The 27,470-nt window shown below is 41.1% G+C and overlaps 1 protein-coding gene across 1 annotated transcript in view; it reads right to left on the bottom strand.

Annotated features, from left to right (window-relative positions):
- Positions 1 to 27,470, bottom strand: part of NAV3 (neuron navigator 3) — a 783,489-nt gene that overhangs the window by 254,524 nt on the left and 501,495 nt on the right. Inside the window, exons 6-7 of the mRNA XM_038756254.1 lie at positions 15,265 to 15,337; positions 11,014 to 11,197 (exon numbers count right to left, since the gene is read on the bottom strand). Coding sequence (XP_038612182.1) covers positions 11,014 to 11,197; positions 15,265 to 15,337 — 257 coding nt within the window. The remainder of the gene's footprint in view (positions 1 to 11,013; positions 11,198 to 15,264; positions 15,338 to 27,470) is intronic.

Below are 27,470 nucleotides of genomic sequence, written 5' to 3'. Positions count from 1 at the left end.
ATGTCTCCTTCAGAAAGCCTTCCCTGACTAATCTTTCATCTTACCCCCAAATCCCTACCCTTTTGGCAACACCTATGAACTTTATTTCTTAACCCCTAAGCTCTTAGACAACCACCCTACCTTCTCTCCACCAAGTACTTACTTCCCCCTTTTAGTAATATGTTTTAGTGTCTGTCTCATCTAATAGATTATAAACTCCTTGAGGGTCATGACTAGTCGCTCTATTGTACTCTCACAAATGCTCATCATGTTATGTTTGTACAATGGATAATTATTTGAAGTATTAGGAGTTAATATTTCCACTACACTGAAAATGAAATTAGAGGAAGTTACCTAACAGGAGATATTTTGATTTAGTATTGTGCAAGATGGTTAACAATTTAGTTTCTGCCCCTGGGTGGTTTATAGTATTGTTATTATAACAAAATATAACATAATAACAATAATAATATTCACTAAGAACTTACTGCATGCAAAGCACTGCATTAAGTGCTGGGGTTGATGCAGTATAAACAGAGTGGCAATAATAATAATAATTGTGGCATTTTTTAAGTGCTGCAAACTATGTGCCATTTCAGTGTTCTAAATGTTGGGGTGGATACATGCAAATTGGGTTGGATACAGTCCCTGTCCTACATGGGCCTCACAATTTTAATCCCCATTTTATGCTAAGGGAACTGAGATCCAGAGAAGTTAGTGACATACAGCAGACTGGAGGCAGAGCTGAGATTAGAACTCATGTCCTTCCAACTCCCAGGCCTATGCTCTATCCACTTGGCCACTCCCAGTCTGAAATGGATAAGTACCCTCTTGATGTCTGTACTTTCCTAGGATCCAGCCTGAATTTATAAATTCTGAAGGGATATTTTGAGGGTGAAGAGCAGATCAATGGAAGGAAATAATTTTAAAGAGGCCCTCCTCCTCTGCTGTCAAGCATTTACTTTCCTCTTCCCACTCGGAGTTGGCCCGTCTTGTGCCAAACTCCATAAATCTGGAAACTAACAGAGAAGAAAAAAAAACCACGAAGACTATTTCAAAGGCTCTGACTGCGTCTGCAACCACCTTTCAGAATTCATTGCTGGCCTTGGTTTTTGGTCTTCAAACATTAAGATGTTCCTTTTAACTAATATAGTAATAAAACACACCGGGGCAGTTCCAATCTGGATATCATCATGCTAAGTGATAAATAGTTCATCCTCCTCATGGACTTTGGCCAACAGTTCACTGAAAACAGTTTTTGCCTAATCCATGACTGAGAGAGACCCTAAGCTTTCATCTCCATGTGTTTCTTCTTAGTGTCCGGGTGGGAGAAAAATCACAACTACAGCAAGTGCAATAACTTAGCTAGGAAAGTTTGATGTAAAAATATTCTGTAACCTTTGTTGTCTGGAATCACTGCTGACATATGACTATTATGGCCACCAGCATGGTATTCTCTGTTTCAGATCTCAAAACAGTAAGTGACAAGATGCTTAAAATTCCAGTCATACCTGTTGATATCTCTTCAGGAATGTAGGAAACTTTAGAATTGAAAGAAGTCAGGAAGATCATTTGGTCTACTATGCTTTTTACATTCATATAGCTCAGACAGTCTATTTTCACAACGTTATTTAATCGTTTATCATAGGAGGTTTTATTTAGGGGAACTTAAACAAAAAAACCATCGTGGCCTTGTGAAAAAGAGGCATGGGTTCAAGCTGCTCCACAGCTTTGTTTTGCTTTTAACGGTATCAGTTAAGTACAGACTATGTGCCAGACACTAAACTGAGCTCTGGGGTAGATACAAGTTAATGGAGTTGGTCACAGTCTATGTCCCACACTGGGCTCACAGTCTTAATTCCCATTTTACAGATGAGGTAACTGAGGCACAGAGAAGTTAAGTAACCTGCCCAAGCTCACAAATTACAGAGCACAGATTAGAATCCAGGCCCTCTGACTCCTAAACCTGTGCGCTTTCCAGTATGCTATGCTGTTTCTCACAGTTGCGATATAATAATAATAATAATGATGATGGCATTTATTAAGCGCTTACTATATGCAAAGCACTGTTCTAAGCGCTGGATTCCTCAAAAATTTGGAGGTATATGAACTATATCTGTGGGTTGCCTACACCTATAGCTGTACCTACAATTTATTCATTTCTGTTGCAGGATCAGCCCAGCTCTGGCCTTACTGGAAGATTACTGAGAAGCAGTGTGGCTCAGTGGAAAGAGCACGGGCTTGGGAATCAGAGGTCATGGGTTCTAATTCCGGCTCCATCACTTGTCAGCTGTGTGACTTTGGGCAAGTCACTTAGCTTCTCAGTGCCTCAGTTACCTCATCTGTAAAATGGGGATTAAGACTGTGAGCCCCACGTGGGACAACCTGATCACCTTGTATCCCCCCCAGGGCTTAAAGCAGTGCTTCGCACATAGTAAGCGCTTAACAAATACCATCATTATTATTATTATTAAATTTCACTGTAATCACTTCCCCACCATCCTCCCTCCTTTAATTTAATTCCACTGCTCTCTTTCTAGGTTCTTTTCTGTCCAAACCAATTCGTGAACTCCTCTGACTCCCCATGCTGATTCTTTGGGCTTTGTCACTTCTGCTCTTCTCCCCTCCAATCCCCCATCACTAGCTAGAAATGGAAGGGGAAAAGGGAGGTGGAATGTGGTGTTACTTACAGCTGCACCCTCAGAACAGCTGTAAACCCATCTCCGCTCCCAAGGCCGGGGATGGGTAGGGGAGGTTGTCCTACAATGGAGATTGGTTTTGGGCATACCATGGACTGGATCAAACCTGGTGTAGACCGATGCTCTATCTAGCATAGGGATGGGAGAACCCATGTTTGGTCCAGTTGCACTTAAGGGCAGCTTTTAGGGTGGGGATAGGAGGTGGGTGGACGTGGTTGCGTTGGCAGCTGGAGTAGCTGGGAGTCATTCATTCATTCAATCGTATTTATTGAGTGCTTACTGTGTGCAGAGCACTGTACTAAGCACTTGGGAAGTACAAGCTGGCAAAATATAGAGACGGTCCCTACCCTACAACGGGCTCACAGTCTAGAAGGGGGAGACAGGCACCAAGACAAAGCATGTGGACAGGTGTCAAGTCATCAGAACAAGTAGAATTAAAGCTAAATGCACATCATTAACAAAATAAATAGAATAGTAAATATGTACAAGTAAAATAAATAGAGTGATAAATCTGTACGAACATATACACAGGTGCTGTGGGGAGGGGAAGGAGGTAGGGTGGGGGGGATGGGGAGGAGGAGAGGAAAAAGGGGGCTCAGTCAGGGAGGAGGAGCCATGGAGGGAGGGACTGAAGAGGAAGGCTATGGAGTGGCCAATGTGGCTGGGAACTGCTGTGGCTGGTGTGGATCATCATCAATCATCAATCGTATTTATTGAGCGCTTACTGTGTGCAGAGCACTGTACTAAGCACTTGGGAAGTACAAGTTGGTAACATATAGCGACGGTCCCTACCCAGCAGTGGGCTCACAGTCTAAAAGGGGAGACAGAGAACAAAACCAAACATACTAACAAAATAAAAGAAATAGAATAGATATGTACAAGTAAAATAAATAAATAGAGTAATAAATATGTACAAACATATATACATATATACAGGTGCTGTGGGGAAGGGAAGGAGGTAAGATGGGGTGGATGGGAGCTTTAAACTACTCAATTACCTTGGTCCCTCCTACCTCACCACTCTCCTACTACAACACAGTGTACACACTTTGCTCTTCTAATGCTAACCTTCTCACTGTGCCTCGATCTCACCTATCTCATCACTGATCCCCCCTCGCCCACATCCTGCCTCTGGCCTGGAATGCCCTCCCTCCTCATATCCAACAGACAATTACTCTCTCCCACATCAAAGCCTCATTGAGGGTAAACCTTCTCCAAGAGGCCTTCCCTGACTAAACACTCCTTTCCTCCTTCCTTCTGCATCATCCTGACTTGCTCCCTTTATTTATCCCCAACTCCCAACCCCATAGTACTTATGTATGTATCTGTAAAATGGGGATGAAGACTGTGAGCCCCGCGGGGGGCAACCTGATCACCTTGTAACTCCCCAGAGCTTAGAACAGTGCTTTGCACATAGTAAGTGCTTAATAAATGCCATTATTATTATTATTATTATTATTATTCTCAAGAGAAGCATCGTGGCTTAGTGGAAAGAGCACCGGCTAGGGAGTCAGAGGACATGGGTTCTAATCCCGGCTCCACCGCTTGTCTTCTGAGTGACCTTCTCTGTGCCTCAGTTACCTCATCTGTAAAATGGGGATTGTGAGTCCCACGTGAGACAACCTGATCACGTTCTATCTACCCCAGCGCTTAGAACATAGTAAGCGCTTCACAAATACCATAATAATAATATCTGTAATCCATTCATTTTAACATCTGTTTCCCCCTCTAGACTGTAAGGTAGTTGCGGGAAGGGAATGTGTCTGTTTATGTTGTACTCACCCAAGCCCTTAGCAGAGTGCTCTGCACACAACAAGTGCTCAATAAATGCAATTGAATGAATGAATGAATGAATGAATGAATGAGCTGCAGTTCTGGAGGAGCTGATACTACTGGGATCCAGTGCAGAGGCTTGCACAGCTTTTTGTGGCTAAAATTCTGTCATTCTAGTAACAGGACCATTCCCGTGAGTGCCACGCAGCAGAGATTTACTATTCTATTTATTTTATTTTGTTAATATGTGTTGTTTTGTTGTCTGTCTCCCCCTTCTAGACTGTGAGCCCACTATTGGGTAGGGACCATCTCTATATGTTACCAACTTGTACTTCCCAAGCGCTTAGTACAGTGCTTTGCACACAGTAAGCGCTCAATAAATACGATTGAATGAATGAATGAATGTGAATTCTCTGCACTGTAGGGATTGGATGAAATGTCAGAGGAACAGCTTGTAGATCTTTCCCTGGAGATCCATTCCTAGGGCACAAAACTAGGACACCAGCAGCAGTGGCCATTACCTTAGGAGGAAGGAGTAGGATTTAACCTGTCCACATGTTTTGTTTTGTTGTCTGTATTCCCCTTCTAGACTGTGAGCCCATTGTTGCGTAGGGACCGTCTCTATATGTTGCCAACTTGTACTTCTCAAGCACTTAGTACACTGCTCTGCACACAGTAAGCGCTCAATAAATACGGTTGAATGAATGAATTTAGCAGATGAGGAAACTGAAGCACAGAGAAGTTAGGTGACTTGCCTAAGGTCACACAGCAGACAAAAATGACAGAACTGGAATCAGACTCCAGGTCCTCTGAGTCCCAGCCCTGTGCTCTTTCCACTAGGCCAAGCTCCTCCTTTTCTTGAAAAGTTGATCTAAAGATGCAAGGCTGCTGTTGCTGATATCCAATTCTGTTCTCTATAATCAATCAAACTTACTGAGTACCTACTGTGTGCAGAGCACTGTACTAAGTGCATAGGAGAGTACATATATATCAGATGCATTCTTTGCCCATGACAAGCTTAAGGTCTAGAGGGGGAGACAGACATTAATATAAATAAACAAAATGACAGATATGTACATAAGTGCTGTGGGGCTGGAAAAGGGGATGAATAAAGGGAGCAAGTCAGGGAGACCCAGAAGGGAGTGGAAGAAGAGGAAAGGAGGACTTAATCAGGGAAGGCCTCTTGGAGGAAATGTACCTTCAGTAATTTTCCCCGTTGCCTCCACTGACCTCCTCACCATCAGAAGTTACACTCCGCCCATGCTGAGATCTAAATCCCTAAGATCAGTCCCATCCATGCTGGGAAAGCAGCATGGTGTAGTAGATAGTGGATAGAGCATGGCACTGGGAGTCAGAAGGTCATGGGTTCTAATTCTGGCTCTGCCACTTGTATGCTATGTGGCCCTGGGAAAGTCACTTCATTGTGCCTGTTACCTCATCTATAAAATGGGGATTGAGACTGGGAGCCCTACGTGGAACAGGGACTGCGTCCAACCTAATTTTCTTGTATCCACCCCAGCACTTAGTACAGTGCCTGGCACATAGTAGGCACTTAAGGAATACAGCAATAGTAATAATAATAATTAGTAGTAGTAGTATCACCTGCTCTGTATCCCCAGCCAGTCTACATAATTTGCATTGCAACACAACTTGCCGTAAATTGCATTTCAAGGTTTGATTTTACTGACACTCAAGAAAACCAAGGCAGTGTTGGGAGCAACAAATTGACATACTGAGCTTATATAACATTACATGAGTTTAGACAAAATACTTGTGCTGCCTTCTGCCCAAGGTATGCATAACAAACTTATATTTTAATGAAATCAAATAGATAGTAGAGTGTTTTTGTCACATTTTGGGATTACTGGCTGGTCACTGATTGTTCTTTAATGAGAGCCTACTATGGTGTCTTCCTGCCATCAGAAAACTGACTCTAGATCTGGGGAGATGGACAGACACAGCCTGAATAATCACAGTTGGAACTAGAAGGAAATGCACGGAGATCTCTTACACCAGAGAAAATAACCAAAAATGAATAAATCAATATAGTAATAGTAGTAGTAATAATGATAATTATAATAGTATTAGTAGAATTTATTAAGCACCCACTGTCTGCCTAAGACTTTGCTGAGAAGTGGAACAAAGAGAGATTGGTCCCAGATTCTGGCCCTGTAGGTTTTCCATAAGTAGGAAGGGGGCTAATAACATAATGACCTGGAAAGGTAGGGATTAACTGGGGAATGACTTTTGGAGAGGTGGTTTATAGGAGAACAATGAAGATGAAGGGAGACATGGTCTGGCGTATAAAAGAGGAATTAATTCCAGATAGAAAGAAGGGGTTGAGTAATCGGTCAGAGACAGGATTGTAGAGAATGAGTCACAGAGAGAAGTTTAGCAGTGAGAAGCAGCATGGCTCAGTGGAAAGAGCACGTGCTTTGGAGTTAGAGGTCATCGGTTCAAATCCCTGCTCCGCCACTTGTCAGCTGTGTGACTTTGGGCAAGTCACTTAACTTCTCTGTGCCTCAGTTACCTCATCTGTAAAATGGGGATGAAGACTGTGAGCCCCACGTGGGAGAACCTGATCACCTTGTAAACTCCCCAGTGCTTATGCTTTGCACATAGTAAGTGCTTAATAAATACCATTATTATTATTATTATTATTATTATGATTTAGCATGGAAGAAGTGAAGAGTGTAGGCAGGGTATAAGAGATCAAGAGAGTTTAAAGGTAAAGAAAGAATCTGTGGTGATCCTTGAAGAAAATAGCTGAGGGATCGGTTGACTCGATATGACTGCGTGCCTCTGTTCAGAAAGGTGAGTGGGTAAAAATACAAAAGGGAGCGAGAGCAGAATAGGCAGGGATATGGAAAGACCAGTGAAGCAGATGGTTAGAAAGTCTGAGAATGTTTCATTAATATCAGCTAATTGAAGACATGGAAAATTGAGAGATTCTGTAGACCTAAGCCAACTGTAAGGCACACTTACCATGCCAACATTTATTTAGGCAAATGAAAGCAATGCATTTAGAAGTACCCCATTGCTTAATGACATAAGCATCAAAAACCATGTAGTTGACCTTCATAATCAAATAAAATTCCACTGAATGAAATTAGAAACAATATTGCATATGGTCTTTTGAGCCATTCATATGGAAAGACCTTCAGAAACTGCAAAACAAAATAAATCAGGATTCATGAATCTAGCCTTCAGAAAAAGAAGATGAATATGTGTAAGGATTCTTACTTCCATTTGTTAGCCTAGCTCTGTGACAATATCAATTAAAAATAGCCCCTACATCATGTCTTGTTATATTAGAGATGTATGCTTTGAAAAAACTTTGGTGTCGCTAACTTGACTACTAACATGTTAATGCAAATTGGATCAAATATACAGATTATTTTAGACTGCTGTATGTGTCAAAAGAAAGTGGAAATCACAACCTCAAACGAAAACATTCCTGAACATGCCGAACATGTTCTCTTTATTCATGAGTAATTTTAAAAGGTGAATTATGATTCCTGATAGAAAATTTTTTCAAGAATGATTATTTCATATTAAAGTGCCCACATAACAGAGTACAAAATTATTTTAGGTCCCAGTTTTACTGAGACCTAATTCTCTTTCAGAAAAATTGTGAGCCTCTATATTGGAATAAATGTCTTATTAATGTAAATACTGTTCCCTGATGGGCAATACGACAATCAGGATTTTTGAAATCTCTCAATCACCTTTCCAGCTCCTCCCTGCTACTAGACTGCTTTGGAAGCACATCAACAGTGGATTTCCACTGATACCATTCAGAGACTGAGAAGAATGATTTTGCCTTTTCTGAAATCAAGAGAAAAATTCCATGGGCACTCTAAACCTGAGATTGTTCTTGATGAGGAAAATCTTTAAAAAAAATTGTGTCATTTGAGTGAATACAATAGACGTTCATTTGAACAGTATTGCAGAGTGGCTTAGTGGATGCCCGTTTACTTGTTTTGATGTAGCATGGCTCAGTGGAAAGAGCACGGGCTTTGGAGTCAGAGGTCAGGGGTTCAAATCCCGGCTCCGCCAATTGTCAGCTGTGTGACCTTGGGCAAGTCACTTAACTTCTCTGTGCCTCAGTTCCCTCATCTGTAAAATGGGGATTAAGACTGTGAGCCCCACATGGGACACCTTATCACCTTGTATCCCCCCAGTGCTTAGAACAGTGCTTTGTACATAGTAAGCACATAACAAATACCATCATCATCATTATTATTATTATTATTATTATTATGTCCCCCCCGTTCTAGACTGTGAGCCGGTTGTGGGCAGGGATTGTCTCTATTTGTTGCTGAACTGTACTTTCCAAGTGCTTAGTACAGTGTTCTGCACACAGTGAATGCTCAATAAATACGATTGAATGAATGAATGAATGGAAAAAGCCTGGATCTGGAAGTTGGGAGGCCTGGGTTTTAATTCCAGCTCTGCCATTTGCCTGCTCTGTGACCTTGGGCATGCCACTTAATTTCTCTGTGTATGAATTTCCTCAATGGAAGCTACAGTGTGGGAGAAAGACTAGGTCCAATATAATAATAATAATAATAATAATAATAGAATTTGTTAAGTGCTTATTATGTGCCAAGCACTGTTCTAAGCACTGGGGTAGAAACAAGGTCATCAAGTTGACCCACATGAGGCTCACAGTCTTTAATCCCCATTTTACATCTGGGTAATTGTGGTCCAGAGAAAGTAAGTGACTTGCCCAAAGTCACACAGCTGATAAGTGGTGGAGTAGGATTAGAACCCATGACCTCTGACTCCGAAGCCCATGCTCTTCCCACTCATTCTTACCCAGCTCGTAGTACACAGCATGGCAAATAATTAACACTTAAAGAACATCTCAATTAATGTCCTTATCAAGTCATTAATTCAGTTACTCAGTCAATCATATATATGGAGCACTTACTGTGTGCAACACATGGTGTTAAGTGCTTGGGAGAGGACAGTGGGTATTGTTACAAAGTGGCATAAACACACATACCCCACCACTTCCACTTAAGCCAGACATATTTATAAAGGGAATGACAGACTGAAGGAATCCCCATGAAAATGTTCTACTGGAACAAAAAAAGTTGCTTGAAATATTGCTCAAGATACATAATTCTCCTTACTTAGGTAGTAAGCAATAACCCTTACAGTGCAGATGTAAAACAGTACTACCATACTATGATAATTTCACACCTTTATCTGATTCTTTTATTGTATTGCCTACTTTACTAATAAAAAGCATATAATTTTCTATTTCATCTACTCATTTTTTTTCTTTTTTCATCTACCACATTAGTTCAAATGGAACTCAAAGAATGAGAATGGGAAAATAAAAACATATATTTTTAAGACTCAACCCAAAATAACTCAACCGAGAAAACCACAATAGAAACTTCAAACACATATCTGTTGACCCTGAATATTCAGTGCGACTTTAAATCTGAACACTGCTGACATTATGTGGTGAGGAAGCAATATTTTTCATACAATAATGATCGTGGTACTGTCAATATTTCCACTAGAAAGCACTATTTTTATAGATGCAGTAGTTTCCAAGGCAAAATTGCCAGAAAAGGAAATGCCCCATACAACACTGGAGATTAGAAAAAATTATTTTTGACATAATAAGTCAAAAGATGAGTGCCATTTAATATTTATTAATCGTATGGCACAGAAAGCAAGAGAAGTGAGATTCCTGGGAGTTAACCAGTAGAGAATAGAGCAAAACAGAGGTTTATGGGAATTTAGTAGACATTGATACAATAACTTAAAATACTGGCAAAAGGAAACTGGAGCAGGTTCAACTAAGAAGCTGTTTCTATGGCCAAAATGCTTATATTTGCATATGATGTTTGGTTTTGTGCTGATTTTTGTCCTGAAAGCCCCACCGCCCCCCACATCTAATAGAGCTTGGTCTGAACTTAAAATGAGATAACATTATGATGAAAACTAGATGCAGACTGAAAAAAAAGATCTGCGATACCTATTTGTTTTAAGTGAAACACCTTTACCTGGAGGCTAGGTATTGAAAGTAGGAAAGTGAATGCATTTTGGGGGAAGAAAGTTTGTTGGTCAAAGGAAGTCCTCTATGGAAAGAAGAAGTGTCATGCCACTTAAGCAGGCCAAGAGGAAACTGTGTACATGTAGAGTATGGTCTTTTGGGGTTTTTTTTAATTTTTTGTTAAGTGCTTACTATGTGCCAGAAACTGCAGTAAGCACTGGAGTGGCTACAAAATAATCAGGTTGGCCGCAGCCCTCTTGGGCTCACAGCTTTAATCCCCATTTTACTGATGAGGTAAATGAGGCACGGAGAAGCAAAGTGACTTGCCCAAGGTCACCCAGCAAATGAGTCGAGGAGCCGGGATTAGAACCCAGGCCCTCTAATTCCAAGGCTCGTGCTCTTTCTACTAGGCTACACACACTCCTCTCAACACAAACACAAACTCTTTGGATTTATTGATGGGGGTGTTAGAAATGAGCCTGTTGGAATTTTGACTCTCGTTTATTTTTGTACTCTTATCTATGTAGCACGAATTTTGCTTACCTGGACTGCATATCTTGATGAGGTTTGGACTGGCTAATTTCAGCTGGAGGAGAAGAGTGAGGGTTACTTCGCTGGAGCTCCACCAGGGACTGGTAGTACTGTTGTTGATGGTACTGCTGTTGTTTGTAGCGGGACAAACTGAAAAACAGTCCTAAAATGGCTTTCAAATTCCCATTTCTTATTTCTGTAGATGAAATGAAAGTGGGGGGGAGAGAGCAGGGATAACATATTGATTTTTCACCCAGAAACATATGTTTAGTCCCCCTTCCCGCCCCACAGCGCTTGTGTATATTTGTACATATTTATTACTCTATTTATTTTATTATTGATGTGTATGTAGCTATAATTCCATTTATTCTGATGGTATTGACACCTGTCTACTTGTTTTGTTTTGTCTTCCCATTCTAGACTGGTAGCCCGTTGTTAGGTAGGGACCGTCTATATGTTGCCGACGTGTAATAACAATAATGGCATTTATTAAACGCTTACTATGTGCAAAGCACTGTTCTAAGTGCTGGGGAAGTTACAAGGTAATCAGGTTGTCCCACGGGGGGCTCATGGCCTTCATCCCCATTTGTACTTCCCAAGTGCTCTGCACACAGTAAGCGCTCAATAAATATGATTGAATGAATGAATGAATGAAAAGAGTTTTAAGGACATGATGTGTGTGGTCAAATATCACATTTTATGTTTTATTACAATTAAGTCCTGGGTTAATACTAAACAAATGCACACCAAAAAAGAGAAAAATTACACCTTGCTTATGAAAATTCCCTTGCAGCTGTAAAGCCAACGGCAAGCTGGATATCTGCAAAAAATTCAGTCTTGCCAATCTCACTCAGAGGAGAATAGAACACAGAAGGGTATTTTCTGTTAAATGCCTTGAAATTTCTGCCTTATGTGCAATAGCAACCGGCATTTACTCTAGGATTCTAGCATCTCCTCATAGGATTTCAAGCAAATGTCATATTCACTATTTTGCTTCCATCAAACCTTGATTTCAGATCAATGGATGCCAACACAAACTGAAGAAATCAAGCTAATATTGAATATATGTGGTATATTTCTTTTCTCTACAATTTCTGGACTTCTCGTTAGCATCTGGGTTTAGCCATGTCAGCAGACCTATTGTGAGAATGAAATGGAATTTTTCTTTTGCTCACTGACACCCAGGGTTTTCTGGAAAACAGGATGCAAAAAGAGGGAATTTTTCTAAACCCCATTTATTTTCTAATGGGCCAGAAACTGTAACATACAGTGATCTTGTACAACCTTGAACAATGAGTTTAAGAACCATTAAAAATGAGATTCTGGCTGGCAGCATTTGAAGCCACCTGGTAAGGTTACGCATAGAAAATGAATGCTGCATGGACAATTAGAACACTGGGCTGATCTCTATTACTCCAGATTTCAGTAGCAGAAGGAAGCAAAGCTGCAAAGAGAAATAAAGAAAATTCTACTTATATTTTAATACGACTTTGCATAATCTATAAAATAAACTTTTCACCGGTTTGTGGTGGCATTATTAATAAACTGCTTAATGTTGTTCATCATAGTATGATGTCATCCATACCAGTAAATTGGAATTATTTCCATAACATGGATCCCTGAGTGGAAAGTTTTTCACATTATCATTTTAAGTAATGACAGAGCTACTGACCGGATCACCCTGAGTTTATTTCTGAATAGCCATTAACATTTGCTTGAACTTGCTTCATCTGTAAAATGGGTATTAAGACTATGAGCCCCACATGGGACAACCTGATCACCTTATATCCTCCCCAGTGCTTAGAATAGCTCTTTGCACATAGTAAGAGCTTAACAAATGCCATCATTATTATTAACTAAAATTCCTTTAATAGCAGTGTGGAGGGAAGTGAGGGGGAAGACCTTGAATCATTTCTGAAAATTGTCTTGGGCAGAGTTTTAATTTGAGGGGTGGGGGTTAAAGGAGTTGGGGGAAAGTCTTCTTTCTTTTTCTAATAGAAACTATGAACATGTTTCCATGAGATAACCTTACAAAAATGAGACATAGGTGTGAAATTATATGACATCTTGCTGAATTCGATCTCTAATTAGAATGCAACATTGTGTTTGTTTGGGGGGGGAACTGAGGAAGGGTCATTTTCAAGGGTCATTCGGTTTCAAATTTGTCAGCAAAGCAATTGGTCAGGTCATTAGGCTGAGATAGGGGTGGGGCTTTGGGGGATTTTGGGAGGGAGCTAACAAAAATCTGGAATAATCAGTGTAAGCAATGGGCATGGAAGTCAACAAAGGAGGAGAAGTAGTATTGCTGGGCAGAGAACAGCACTGTTATAGCTGATGAGGATGAATTTCAAAAGGCAGAGGTCAATCTGGGGTCTGGATTTCCACCGATATCCTCAGTGGCATGGACCCAAGAGTTGTGGAAGCATACAATGATCCAGGGCTGGGGGAATGTTTTAGTTTTTGACTATTACTATAGCCTTATTCTAAAGAGGTTTATTTAATTTATTTTTTTTTTGGCACCTAAGCACTTATTATGTGTAAGGCATGCACTAAGCTCTGAGATAGACACAAGCTAATTAGGTTGGACACATTCCATGTCCCACATGGGGCTCACAATCTTAAACTCCAGTTTACAGATGTGGTAATTGTGGCACAGATAAATTGAGTGACTTATCCAAGGTCACACAGTAGACAAGTGGCAGAGCAGAGTTCAGAACCTAGATCCTTCTGATTCCTCGGCCCATGCTCTATCCACCTGTCCATGCTGCTTCTGTAAAGTGGGCTCATATGGGGGGTATGGACATGAAACGTGTCCATAAAACAAAATTAAACATGGACTAACCCCTCCAGACATCCTGAGGTCAGAATTCTCGGCTTTCTTGATTCTAGAGTAGTTGGTCTAATGAAACAGCAGTTTTTGTCTTAGAGTCACACTTTTATACACTATTATTACATTATTAGCAGTATTATCGTGGCATTTTTTAAGTACTCACTATGAGATGCCAAGCACTACACTAAGCACTGGAGTAGATACTGGAGCAGCATGGCCTAATGGGAAGAGTGTAGGCTTGGGAGTCAGAGGACATGGGTTCTAATCCCGGCTCTGCACTTGTCTGCTGTGTGACCTCGTGTAAGTCACTTAACCCCTCTGTGCATCAGTTACCTCATCTGTAAAATGGTGATTAAGACTGAGCCACCTGATTACCTTACATCTATCCCAGCACTTAGAACTGTGCCTGGCACATAGAAAGCACTTAACAAATAACAGTATTATTATTATTATTATTATTAGATACAAGTTAATCAAATTAGGCATAGTCCTTGTCTCACATGGGGCTCACATTCAAATGGGGAGGGAAAGCTGGTAAACTCTTCATGGGCAGAGAATGTGCCTGCTAATTCTGTTGTACTGAACACTTCCAAGTGCTTAGTACAGTGCTCTGCACATAGTAAACTCCCAATAATTTTTATTGATTGATTTAATCTCTATTTTCCAAATTAGGAACCTGAGGCACAGAGAAGTTAAGTGAAGTTGAGTCAAACAACAGGCAAGAGGCAGAATCGGCGTTAGAATCCTGAGTTCATGACTCCTGTTCCCGTCCTTTTATCACTAGGCCCGGCACCTTCATTTCCGAATAACGTAAGACTTGGGTTGAAGGGATTTTAAAAAATCAGTTGATGTTATATAACACCCAATCGATGAGGTGGCCTTTTCATAACAATGAATAGCCCTATCTAACTTCCAATGTTTAAGCTATATGAAAATTCCTATCCTGTGGATAATGAAGAATATTAGAAGGGTGTTAGTGACTACTGCTTCTGTATTAAACTCAATACCTAGTTTGTGAAGAAATAGTAACTCATGTCCTATTATTGTTTCTTAGTAGTTTAACTTTTAAAAGTGTTATTTTAACTTTCAAAAGTGACCTTGTAGGGGTACTTTAGTTGTTTAGAATTAACACGAAACTCGTTCCTTATCTTATATATAGGGACATGCTCCCGTGAGTCTGAATATCCATATGATTTGCAAAGCCCCATTACGTTCCATTGGCCCATAAGAAAGTACAAATGCAGAACAAAGGAAAAATTTGCAATGATTCAAGATTAAGCTATTATACCACCCTGGGTTTCCAGAAGTTTAGAGGGTCCAGATTCTACTTTTCATTCTAAAATTCAACTCAGAGGCTTTATTGTAAATGAATGTAATGTCAAATCAAAACATTAGTGTTCATCAAGGGATTTGCTATGTATGCATTTTCTTACCTTCCGCAGAAAGACCTTGTACATTCACTCCTCTGGCTGACAGAAAGCTAAGGCAGACATCAACGTTTTCAATCTGCAATGTGAAAAGAAATAACCAGCAAGTTAAGAGATATTTTTACAAATGTTCTAGTAGGAGAATGCAGAAAGAATGGGGTGGAGAGTCTGAATACTTTACATTCATTACATAGTACAGCTCTTTACCAACATTTAAAAAGAATGATCATGTTTGAGGAACTGCAATAAAGATTTCTTTGTCCAGTTTGGTGCTTATAAAACAATTCATAGAGGCCTAATCCAGAATGGCATTCTGTCAGATCAGCAACCCACCTACTTATCATAAAAACAGATTTTGAGCATTACAAATAAGCAGCGTTGAAAGCATTCATAGAGAATAAAGCATGTCATGTGGCTTGAATTGTGGGTTACATAGTTATTGAAAGTCAGTTAGCAACCACAGTTGAAAAATTGGCCAGGGTGAAGTTTGCTCTGTTAGCCAACTACAGCCTGAGCCCCATGTGAGACAGAGATTGGGTCCGACCTGATTATCTTGCTTGATGCTTAGTACAACGCTTGGCACAGAGGAAGTACATAGGAAATACAAAACTAAAAGAAAGATATGGCCTAGGATGGTATCGCATGGATGATGACCATTTTCTTTGACCATCATGATTTTTCACTTCGTTGTGAAATGTATATTTTAAAGAGAACTAATCTATATGGCTGATATGGGGATTAACCTCATTGACCTCACTAGCATATAAGTAAGCAGTTATGTGTACAAAGCACTGAGGTAGGTATTCTGGGACACCTAAGAGAAGCAAAGCGTGATTTCATCCTGGAAGGATAGGTTAAAAAGCATGAACATAGGAACAGGGGATAGAAAGAAAAATAAGCAAGGGGCTAAATAATAACCAGGCACTTTCATTCATTCGATCACATTTATTGTGTGCTTACTGTGTGCAAAGACATTGTACTAAGCCCTTGTGATAGTACAATGTAACAATAAATAGACACATTCCCCAACCACAGCTTGCTGCCTTATGACCAGCAGGTTATGGAATCAAAAGGACCTGGGTTCTAATCTCATCTCTGCCACTTGTCTGCTGTGTGAACTTGGGCAAGTCACTTCAATTTCCTCTGCCTCAGTTCCCTCATCTGGAAAATGGGAATTAAGATTGTGAGCCCTAAGTGAGAAAGGGACTGTGTCCAACCTAATCTCCTTGTATCTATCCCAGCACTTAAATACAGTGCCTGGCACATAGTAAGCCCTTAACAAATACCACAGTTATTATTATTATGACCAGGAAGACATGAGGATTATTTATGGAATGGTTCTTGGAGAAGGATTTGAAGAAAGAGAGAATCTTAGGAGGATTTGAAGAAAGAGAGAATCCACTGAAGCAGAGGAAAGCATGAGAAATTTAGGACCACGAAAGTACAAAATGAGGAGAGAAGCCTGCACCCCAAAGCACTTGGGGAAGAAGAGAGCAGAGTGGTAAAAGGGAGACACTGATGTAGGACATTGAAGCCAAAATTAGGGCTTTTCATTTTATGTGAAAAGATATGGATGGTCACCTAATTCTCTGAGAAGGAAAGTGAAGTGTTCTGAATGGTTTTAAAGGTGGGTGTGGATATATGCAGGGTAAAAGCAGGGGGCCAGATTCTGATTTTTGGCTGTCCTGAGACAAGGCCAAAATCTGCCCCACAATTCCTCCCAAGGCACCATCAATCAATAAATCATATTTATTGACTGCCTACTCTCGGAACAACCTTGAGAAGCAGCATAGTCTAGTCAATAGAACACGGGCCTGGCAGTAAGAAGGGTCTTGGTTCTAATCCACTGCCCTGTCACTCTTCCGCTGTGTGACCTTGGACAAAATCACTTAATTTCTCTTAGTCTCAGTAATCTCATCTGTAAAATGGGGATTAAGATGGCAAGCTCTATGTGGGACTTGGACTGTGTCCACCCTAATTAGCTTGTTTCAACCCCAGATCTTAATACGGTGCTTGGCATATAGTAAACACTTAACAAATTCTATTAAAAAAAACTGAATGAAAATGTGTCAAGGGATACTTGCATTTTGCCCAAAATTATATTCATTCAATCATATTTATTGAGCAGTTACTGTCTGCAGAGTACTGTACTAAGCGCTTGGAAAGAACAATACAGCAACGGGCTTATAATAGCATTGTACTTAGGTGGGATTTTTATGCTCCAAAAGCATTTGAAATTAGATTGCAAACTCTTTGAGAGCAGATAATTTAATAACGTTGATGATAATAATAATAACAATGACAATTGTGTGAATAAGCTCTCAGTTTTTCTCCCACTCTCTTCCTTATTGCCCTTGCATTTGGATTTGCACCCTTTTTTCACCCACCCTCAGTCCTGCAGCACTTATGTACATAAACCTGAATACCTTGTATCTACCACAGTGCTTAGAACAGTGCTTAGCACATAGTAAGCACTTAACAAATGCCATCATTGTTATAGAGAGAGAGAGAGAGAGAGAGAGAGAGAGAGAGAGAGAGAGAGAGAGAGAGAAAAGCAGCATGGCTCAGTGGAAAGAGCCCAGGCTTTGGAGTCAGAGGTCATGGGTTCAAATCCTGACTCCACCAATTGTCAGCTGTGTGACTTTGGGCAAGTCACTGAACTTCTCTGTGCCTCAGTGCCTCACCTGTCAAATGGGGATTAAGACTGTGAGCCCCCCTGGGACAACCTGATCACCTTGTAACCTCCCCAGCACTTAGAACAGTGCTTTGCACATAGTAAGTGCTTAATAAATGCCATCATTACTATTATTATAAATGTCTGTCTTCCCCTGTAGACTACAGGCTCCTAGGCGGCAGGGAATGTGCCTATCAACTCTGTTATGTTGCACTCTCCTAAACACTCTGTACAGTGTCCTACCCACAGTAAGTACTCAATCATTGATTTATGGATTGACTGGGGTATTGATTAAGTAGTTACTCTGTGTCAGGTTTTAGAGGAGATACAATGGTAGTAGAAACATCCCTGGCCCATATTAGGCTCACATTTTTCAGAAGAGGGAGAAACAGATATCCAAATTCAGGCAGCAAGAGGTTGAGTGTCACACAGTTCCCAAGTTGGAGGGGTAGGCTTAAAACCCAGGTCCTCTGACACCTGTGCTCTTCCCACTAGGCCATGTTGCTTCTCCTTGCATTTTACTATTATTTATACTCTCCTGAATGGTTAGTACAGTGTCTAGCACTCAGGAGGTGCTCAATATATATGACTGACTGACTAAAAATTATGAGGTATGAAAATTTTTTCATTCCACCAGTATATCACTCTTCTTTACCAATGTTAAACCCACAAGGAGCTTGCCCTTCACAGAGGGGAAGACAGACATCCAGCACTTAGAACAGTGCTTGGCACATAGTAATTGCTTAACAAATACCATCATTATTATTAATCTGAATGATTAAAGACGGATTTTAAGAATTATAGTTCATTTTCTTTGGAGATAGGCTTTCCTCCACTGATCAAAAATAATATGTGATAAATTGCATAAAAACAGCCTGTTGTTTCTTATTGCACATCTTGAAGTTGGATCATCTTGCCAGAATTTAGGGTATGTCTATTATTCATGTAAAACAAGCTGAACAAAGGCAGGAGAAAATAAATGTTTAAAACATGAATAAATCCTCCAGAAAAATTTGAACAGTTTTAATGAGGTTGATAAGCTTAGCTTTTAAGCATTTTTTTAAATAATGGGACACTAAGAAAATTTGATACTCTTAGGAGATTTTCTTAATGAAAGATACTTTCTAAAACTTGTGAATAGACACTGGGATGATATAATAATAATAATAACAATAGCATTTATTAAGTGTTTACTATGTGCAAAGCACTGTTCTAAGTGCTGGGAAGGTTACAGGGTGATCAGGTTGTCCCACGTGGGGCTCACAGTCTTAATCCCCATTTTCCATGTGAGGTAACTGAGGCACAGAGAATTTAAGTGACTTGCCCAAAGTCACACAGCTAACAAGTGGTGGAGCCGGGATTTGAACCCATGACCCCTGACTCCAAAGCCCGTGCTCTTTCCACTGAGCCACGCTGAAGTTTACTCTTCCCACAGGAGCTCCTAATTTACTTAGAATCCACTTCCATTTCCTAAAGCAATAACAAACGCCAGTGGCTAAATCTCTGAGATTTGTAATCTTGGTCATAAATCCATTTCTAATTGACGAGATAATCCTATCTCCTTAGAGACATTATGGGATGTTCTTATACCAAGGGACAGGCTGTACGAAAATACTTAGAAGGAATAAGGTGCAAAGTACATTTTTCTTTTCCTTTTACTTTGCATAAGCAAAATGATTTTAGATATGAGCTAATTTTGTCCTTGCTTTAAGGATTTTAGCAGTTCAATAAAAAAGAAAAGAATAAAATTAAAAAAGAATGAAAAAGAATTCCAGCCTGGAATGCCCTCCCTTTTCATATCCAACAGACAATTACTCTCCCCAGCTTCAAAGCTTTACTGAAGGCACATCTCCAGAGGTTTTCCCTCACTAGTCCCTCATTTCCTCTTCTCCCACTCCCTTCTGCTTCACCCTATACTTGGCTTTTTACCCTTTATTTATTTATTTTTACCTTCCTTCAACTCCGCAGCACTCCTGCACATATCCATAATTTATTCATATTAATGGGTATATCCCTCTCTAGACTGTAAGCTCCTTGTTGACAGGGCACGTCTCTTACCAGTTCTCTTATATTCTACTCTCCCAAGTGCTTAGTCCAGTGTTCTGCACACAGTGAATGCCCAACAAATATGATTGATTGATGGTCAATTTTTTTTTGTAGTTTTAGATATTGCAATGTAACTGTACTCAACTCTTGGGATTGAAATTGGAAACAGATCTTTATGAGGTGCCCCTAAGGAAAAAGACAGTCTAAAATGTTACTCTTTCATTCAATCGATCATATTTATTGAGTGCTTACTGTGTGCAGGGCACTGTACTAAGCGCTTGGGAAGTACAGGTCAGCAACATATAGAGACAGTCCCTACCCAACAATGGGCTCACAGTCTAGAAGGGGGAGACAGACAACAAAACATGTAGACAGGTGTCAAAATCATCAGAACAAATAGAATTAAAGCTAAATGCACATCATTAACAAAATAAATAGAATAGTAAATATATACAAGTAAAATAATTAGAGTAATAAATCTGTACAAATATATACAAGTGCTGTGGGGAGGGGAAGGAGGTAGGGCAGGGGGGATGGGGAGGAGGAGAGGAAAAAGGGGGCTCAGTCTGGGAAGGCTTCCTGGAGGAGGTGAACTCTCAGTAGGGCTTTGAAGGGTGGAAGAGAGCTAGCTTGGCAGACGTGTGGAGGGAGGGCATTCCAGGCCAGGGGAAGGACGTGGGCTGGGGGTCGATGGTGGAACAGGCAAGAACGAGAATTCCCGGGCCTGGAATGCCCTCCCTCTGCCCATCCACCAAGCTAGCTCTCTTCCTCCCTTCAAGGCCCTGCTGAGAGCTCACCTCCTCCAGGAGGCCTTCCCAGACTGAGCCCCTTCCTTCCTCTCCCCCTCGTCCCCCTCTCCATCCCCCCATCTTACCTTCCTCCCTTCCCCACAGCACCTGTATATATGTATATATGTTTGTACATATTTTTTTACTCTATTTATTTATTTAATTTATTTGTACATATCTATTCTATTTATTTTATTTTGTTAGTATGTTTGGTTTTGTTCTCTGTCTCCCCCTTTTAGACTGTGAGCCCACTGTTGGGTAGGGACTGTCTCTATATGTTGCCAATTTGTACTTCCCAAGCGCTTAGTACAGTGCTCTGCACATAGTAAGCGCTCAATAAATACGATTGATGATGATGAACGAGGCCCAGTGAGGAGGTTAGTGGTGGCAGAGGAGCGGAGGGTGCAGGCTGGGCTGTAGAAGGAGAGAAGGGAGGTGAGGTAGGAGGGGGCGAGGTGATGGAAAGCCTCGAAGCTGAAAGTGAGGAGTTTTTGCTTACAATCATTCCCTAGAAAGTGCATTTTTAATTAACAGAGAAGTTGCAAGAGAGTGAATGAATTATCAAGGGCAGGGATTCCCTGATCTTTCTTTTCCTTCGTTTGGATAAAATTTGCTTCACAATCTTCCTGATGTCTCAAAGCTTATATGAACATTGTTTTAATTTCCCTTTTCCTGCTTTAGGAAACCTCAGTTATTCTTTGAACTCAACCATCACCAAACTCAAGCACTGTCAGTTGGTTTTGTTAATTTTCCAACAGTTGAAACCAATTTTGATATTATAAATATTCTAATAAATTTATGGCTAGTTTCTGGCTTCCAGATTGTTGGGTACCTGTCATCTCAAATTAAACAGTGAGTAAAGAGGGTTGAAATTAGGCAGAAACAGTATGCCATAATCTAGTCAAAGAGTAAATAATGATGCTAGTATTCAAGGATGTGCATAAGAGATAGTTTTCAGAGGTGATTTGCCATGTTGTAGTGTCATAAATTGAATAGTGTTAATTACTAGTTATAAAAATACAAGTAATATGGGGTTGCCTAGTGGAAAGAACATGGGACTAAAAATTTCTAGGTTTAAGTTCTAGTCCCACTTGCCTGTTAGGTGACCCTGAAAAGTCACTTGAATTCTCTTTGACTCAGCTTCCTCATCTGTAAAATAGGGATTAAATACCTGCTCTCCCACCCCATTAGACTGAGAACTCCATCCTAGACAAAAGTATCAGATTTGATTGCACTGTATCTAATCTAGGGATCAGAACAGTGCCTGTCACAATGTAAGCTACTAATAAATGCCATCAGTATAATTAAATAAAATAAAGAGACCTTGAATAACAAAACTTTGTTCCACTAAAGGTCAGAGATCTGGACTCCTTCCCAGATATTCAACGTCCAAAAGTGCATGTGATTCTACAAGTTTGAGGGCAAGTAAGAATCCTGCAAGTGAGAATCCTACAAGAAATGGAAATAGTAGAGCATAAGAAATGAAAATACACTAAGTTCCTGAAAATAAAGATGAATTTCTTCCTATTTTTCTCAATATTTGTTATTTCAGTGAAACAGTTGGCAATTCGCCATGTTCTGATGAACCTACCCTTTGTTCTGTTTAATATGATTATCTCGCAAAGAATTCAGAATGAGACAGGGTCTAATTCATTCAGGAAAATTAGTTGCTGTCAGGTCAATAGAAAATGTTGTTTTAGCACAGGAGCCATTCAAATCAGGACAATAAAAAATGATGGGGTTGGAACATAATATGCTGATATGCAATGAAATTCAGTGTTGCAGCTGAAAATGCCACCCCACACTACAGAAAGTCAGCTTCAATCTGGAATGCAGTGGTATGTTCAACATTCCAAAATCTTTCTTCATGTCCACCAAGAATGTTCAACACAATTAGTGTATTGCTTTCCTTACCGATCTGGTCTGATTTTTAGATTTTTGTGTTTTTAAATGGTATTTGTTAAGTGCTTACTATCATGTCAGGCACTACTGTACCAAGTACTGGGGTAAATACAAGTTAATCAGATTAAACATGGCCCTTGTCCCACTTAGGGCTCACTGTTCTAATCCCCATTTTATGGATGAGGTTTCTAAGTTAAGTGACTTGCCCAAGGACACACAGCATATAAGTAGCTGAGCCAGGATTAGAATCCCAGTCCTCTGACTCCTAAACCCATGCTTTATCCACTAGACCGCAGTGCTTTTCTACTATGCCACACTACTTCTCTAAGACTGTGAGGCCTTAAGACGGGTTTAGGGACTGGGTCTGCTTTGGTTGTATTGCATCTATCCCAGCATTTAGCATAGTGCTTGGTATATAGTAAATACTTAACAAATACCACATTTATTTTTATTATTATTCCTACTCGCTCTTTATTTCTCTGAAGTGCTCTGAATTTGGCCAAATTGACATCTTGTCACTTCTGGAAATATTACATAACTTTGGCTTCACTGACATTCTCCTCTCCTGGTTCTCCTCCCATTTCTCTGGCCACTCATTCTCAGTCTCCTTCTCGGGCTCCTCCTCTGCCTCCCAACCCCTAACTGTGGGTGTTCCCTGAAGTTCAGTTCTGGGTCCCCTATTCTTTTCTACACCCACTCCCTTGGAGAACTCATTTGCTCCTATAGCTTCAACTGCCACCTCTAGGTGGGTGATTCCCAAATCTACCTCTCCAGCCCTGATGATGATGATGACAATGGCATTTATTCAGTGCTTACTATGTGCAAAGCACTGTTCTAAGCACTGGGGAGGTTACAAGGTGATCAGGTTGTCCCACGGGGGGCTCCCAGTCTTAATCCCCATTTTACAGATGAGGTAACTGAGGCGCAGAGAAGTTAAGTGACTTGCCCAAAGTCACACAGCTGACAACTGGGGGAGCTGGGGTTTGAACCCATGACCTCTGACTCCAAAGCCCGTGCTCTTTGCACTGAGCCACGCTGCTTCAGTCTCCCTGATCTCTCTCCCTCTCTGCAGTCTTGCATTTCCTCCTGCCTTCAAGACATCTCTACTTGGGTATCCTACCATCACCTCAAGCAGAACTGACAGAACTCCTGATCTTCCCAACCAAACCCTTCCTCCCCCTGACTTTTCCATCACTGTAGACAGCACCACCGTCCATCCTGTCTCAAGTCTGTAACCTTGGTGTTATCCTTGACTAATCTCTCTTATTCAACTCACATATTCAATCTATCGCTAAATCCTGTCAGTTCTACCTTTACGATATCACTAAAAATCCTCCCTTACCTCTCCATTCAAACTGCTACCATGTTAATTCAAGCCCTTATCCTATCCCACTCGGACTACATAATCAGTCTCCTTGCTGACCTCCCTGCCTCCTGCCTCTCCACACTCCAGTCTTCGAGTGCACACTTCATTCTGCTGCCTGAATCATTTTTCTACAAAAAATGTTCAGGCCATGTTTCCCCATTCCTCAAGAACTTCCATTAGTTGCCTATTTACCTCTGCATCAAACAGAAACTCTTTAGCATAGGCTATGAAGCATTCAATCACCTTGGTTCCTTTTTCCTCACCTTGCAATTCTCCTACTGCAACCCAGCCCACATAATTCAGTTCTGTAATGCTAACCCACTCACTGTTCCTTGATCTCACTTATCTCACCGCCGACCACTCACCCACACCCTGCCTCGGGCCTGGAACGCCCTCACTTTTCAAATCCACCAGACAATTTTTCTCCCCACGTTCAAAGCCTTATTGAAGGCACATCTCCTCCAAAAGGCCTTCCCTGACAGTGTTCATTTCCTCTTTTCCCACGCCCATCTGCATCACCCTGACTTGCTCCCATTATTCACCACTCCAACCACAGCACCCCCGGCACTTCTGTTCATATTTGCAATTTGTTCATTTATATTAATGTCTGTCTTCCCCTCAAGACTGTAAGACCTTGTGGTCAGGGAATGGGTCTGTATATTGTTGTGTTGAACTCACCCAAGCACTTAGTACAATGCCCTGCACACGGTAGGTGCTTAATAAATAAAATTGATTTATTAATTGATTGATTTTGTTTCATTTTCTGAATTGGTAGAGAATGTTTCTGAGTATGCAGAAATTTGCTTTACTGATTTTCTTGGGTTCCTTTTCCTCTCAGGCTTTCACGCCACTGAGTTCTTTCTCTTTATGCCCTCCACTTGTCCACATCTGTTCCCTTAATTTTTTTAAAAAATTTTGTTAGGTTCTCTTCTATCTCCTATTAGAATGGGTACAATAATTCTGTGATCATTTCTACCACTGTATCTAAACACCTTTAAATCTTAAACTGATTCATCCTTGACTATAGGAATTGACCGAAGAAGGGCAGTCATCCTGTTGTTGTTTTTTTCCCCTCAGCTTCCTGAAGTAGGAAATTGTCCCCAGTACAGTTGAAAAGTGGGTAATGACCTGGGGTAAACTGAATTGAACTGACTATCCAGCAGATAAGTAGGTGGTCAAAACTCATGTCACCAGAGATATGAGACATAGATGTCATCTTCAACTCTCACATCCCTCTTTCCTGATCTAAAGGGAAGTGATTTTAGTTAGGCTGCAGAGTTCAGGGCTCCAGAAGGCAGCAGGAACTTGAGATTCCCCTATCTGGACTCAGGAATGGAGTCTGGAGGGAAGAGAAGTTCTCTGACCCTGCCAAGGACCTTCACTCCAGAGCCAGAAAGCTCACTTACCATCTTCCTGCAGCGATAATAGCCACCTATGACCCAGGAGAATTTAGGGCACTCCTTTACCAACCACCACCACCCTCAAAGAATATGTGACAGTCCTTTACTGATTGCTCTTTTTCCTAGAAAAAAATAATAATAATTATGGTATTTGTTAAGTACTTACTATGTGCCAAGCGCTGTTCTAAGCACTGGGGTAGATATAAGATAATCAGGTTGTCCCACATGGGGCTCACAGTCTTAATCCGCATTTTACAGATGAGGTAACAGGCACAGAGAAGCTAAGTGACTTGCCCAAAGTCACACGGATGAAAGTGGTGGAGCTGGGACTAGAACCCGCAACCTCTGACTCCCAATCCAGTGCTCTTTCCACTAAGCCATGCTGCTTTTATTGCTTCTAGTCACTTAGGAATAGAGCAGGACAATAGCAGTGATCAATAATGGATATTAAAATCTTACAAACAAGTATAAAAGACAGCCCTGACTTGTACAAATGTATAGATAATGGTGTTTCTGCTTCTGTCTGAAGTAGCCCTCCCATTTGTCGGTCGCAGACACTGACAGTGTGAAGGTGGGGTGGACTGGGTTTAGGGTTTGCCTCTCAGTGGGGAGGGGAGGGTCAGGGGATAGGAGCTTGAGCCCAAATGGAAGCTCACCCCTTACTCTGAGGCTCCCTGATTGGGAGAAATGCTGGTTCCAGGCAAACACAGGGCCTTGGTGAACTGGGGGGCAATGGTTGAACTGGTTGGGCTTGGAATTCTGGGATACTGCCTGCCCCAGCCCAAGTTACCTTCGGCAGGCAAGTCAGGCTAAGGGAAGAGGGTCCGCGCCACGACCCTCCCCAAACACCTGGTGGGACCTGGGATGAGCTCTAAACTGTAAGCTTGTTGTGGGCAGGGAATGTGTCTGTTTATTGTTAATTTGTACTCTCCCAAGTGCTTAGTACAGTGCTCTGCACACAGTAAGCTCTCTACAAATATGACTGAATCGATTTGGGAGCAAATGGTGGGGAAGGCCATTTCAGCCCAACCTCCATCAGATCTGCCTGGGGAAAAGAAAGCAAAATCTTGTGGGAATTCCCAACCAGGGACATCCAGGAACTACACCTCTTGTCTTGGGTCAGGGAGACTGGAGAGCATACCATAAATCCAACACAATTGGAAAAGCCTCCCTCAGAGGCAGCCACTGACACCCTTCTTGGGCACATGACATAATAGAATGATGCCACCCGTGCTATTTCTTGAAACAACCCAATCCTACCCAAGCCTAGGGATGGTGTCTGAGGGAACCCCTGATTTCTCAATTTGCTTCAGGGCCACTGAAGTGCCTCCCCATTTCTGTGAGGACTTTGGCTCCATGTCACCTGTAGCATGTGGCAGCGGAAAACATGGCAGAGAAAGCTTGATTGCTGAAAAGTTTGAAAACACACATGCAAGCATCCAGTCTGTATTAGAACCACGCACAGATCAAGTAAGTTGAAAGCCAAATTGTCCAGTATGCATCGGACTGATGGTCACCCTCTTATTGGGGAAAGGAATGTGGAGAGGTGAAAAATAACTGCTTCCATCTCAGAGAAGGACTGAAGATGACAACCAATCTCTTTTTTTATGACTTTTTTTAAGCATTTACTATGTACCAGGCACAGTACTAAGTACTGGGGTAGATATGAGGTAATCAAGTTGGACACAGTCCTTGTCCCACATGAAGTTCACAGTCTTCATCTCTGTGTTAGAGATGATGGAACTGAGGCACAGAGAAGAGAAATGACTTTCCCAAGGTCACAAAGCAGACAAGTGCTGGATCGGGGATTAGAACCCAGGTCCTTTTGAGTCCCAAACCCATGCTCTATCCACTAGGCAATACTGATTCTCAATCCATTAGGTGATACAGCTTTTTACTTCCTATTTCTCAGTCCGTCAATGTTTCCTCGACCCCTCTTTAGGGTTAGAAGGGAAAAATTAGCACTTGCTTTGTTTACACAGAAACTGTAAGATTACTGATAACATACAACAACGCAGATTAACAATAATTATAAT

The sequence above is a fragment of the Tachyglossus aculeatus genome, chromosome 14 (assembly GCF_015852505.1).
Source record: "Tachyglossus aculeatus isolate mTacAcu1 chromosome 14, mTacAcu1.pri, whole genome shotgun sequence".
In the NCBI taxonomy this organism is placed as follows: Eukaryota; Metazoa; Chordata; class Mammalia; order Monotremata; family Tachyglossidae; genus Tachyglossus; species Tachyglossus aculeatus.
The sequence above is the reverse complement of the archived record's forward strand: the minus strand, read 5'-3'. Positions and strand labels throughout refer to the sequence as shown.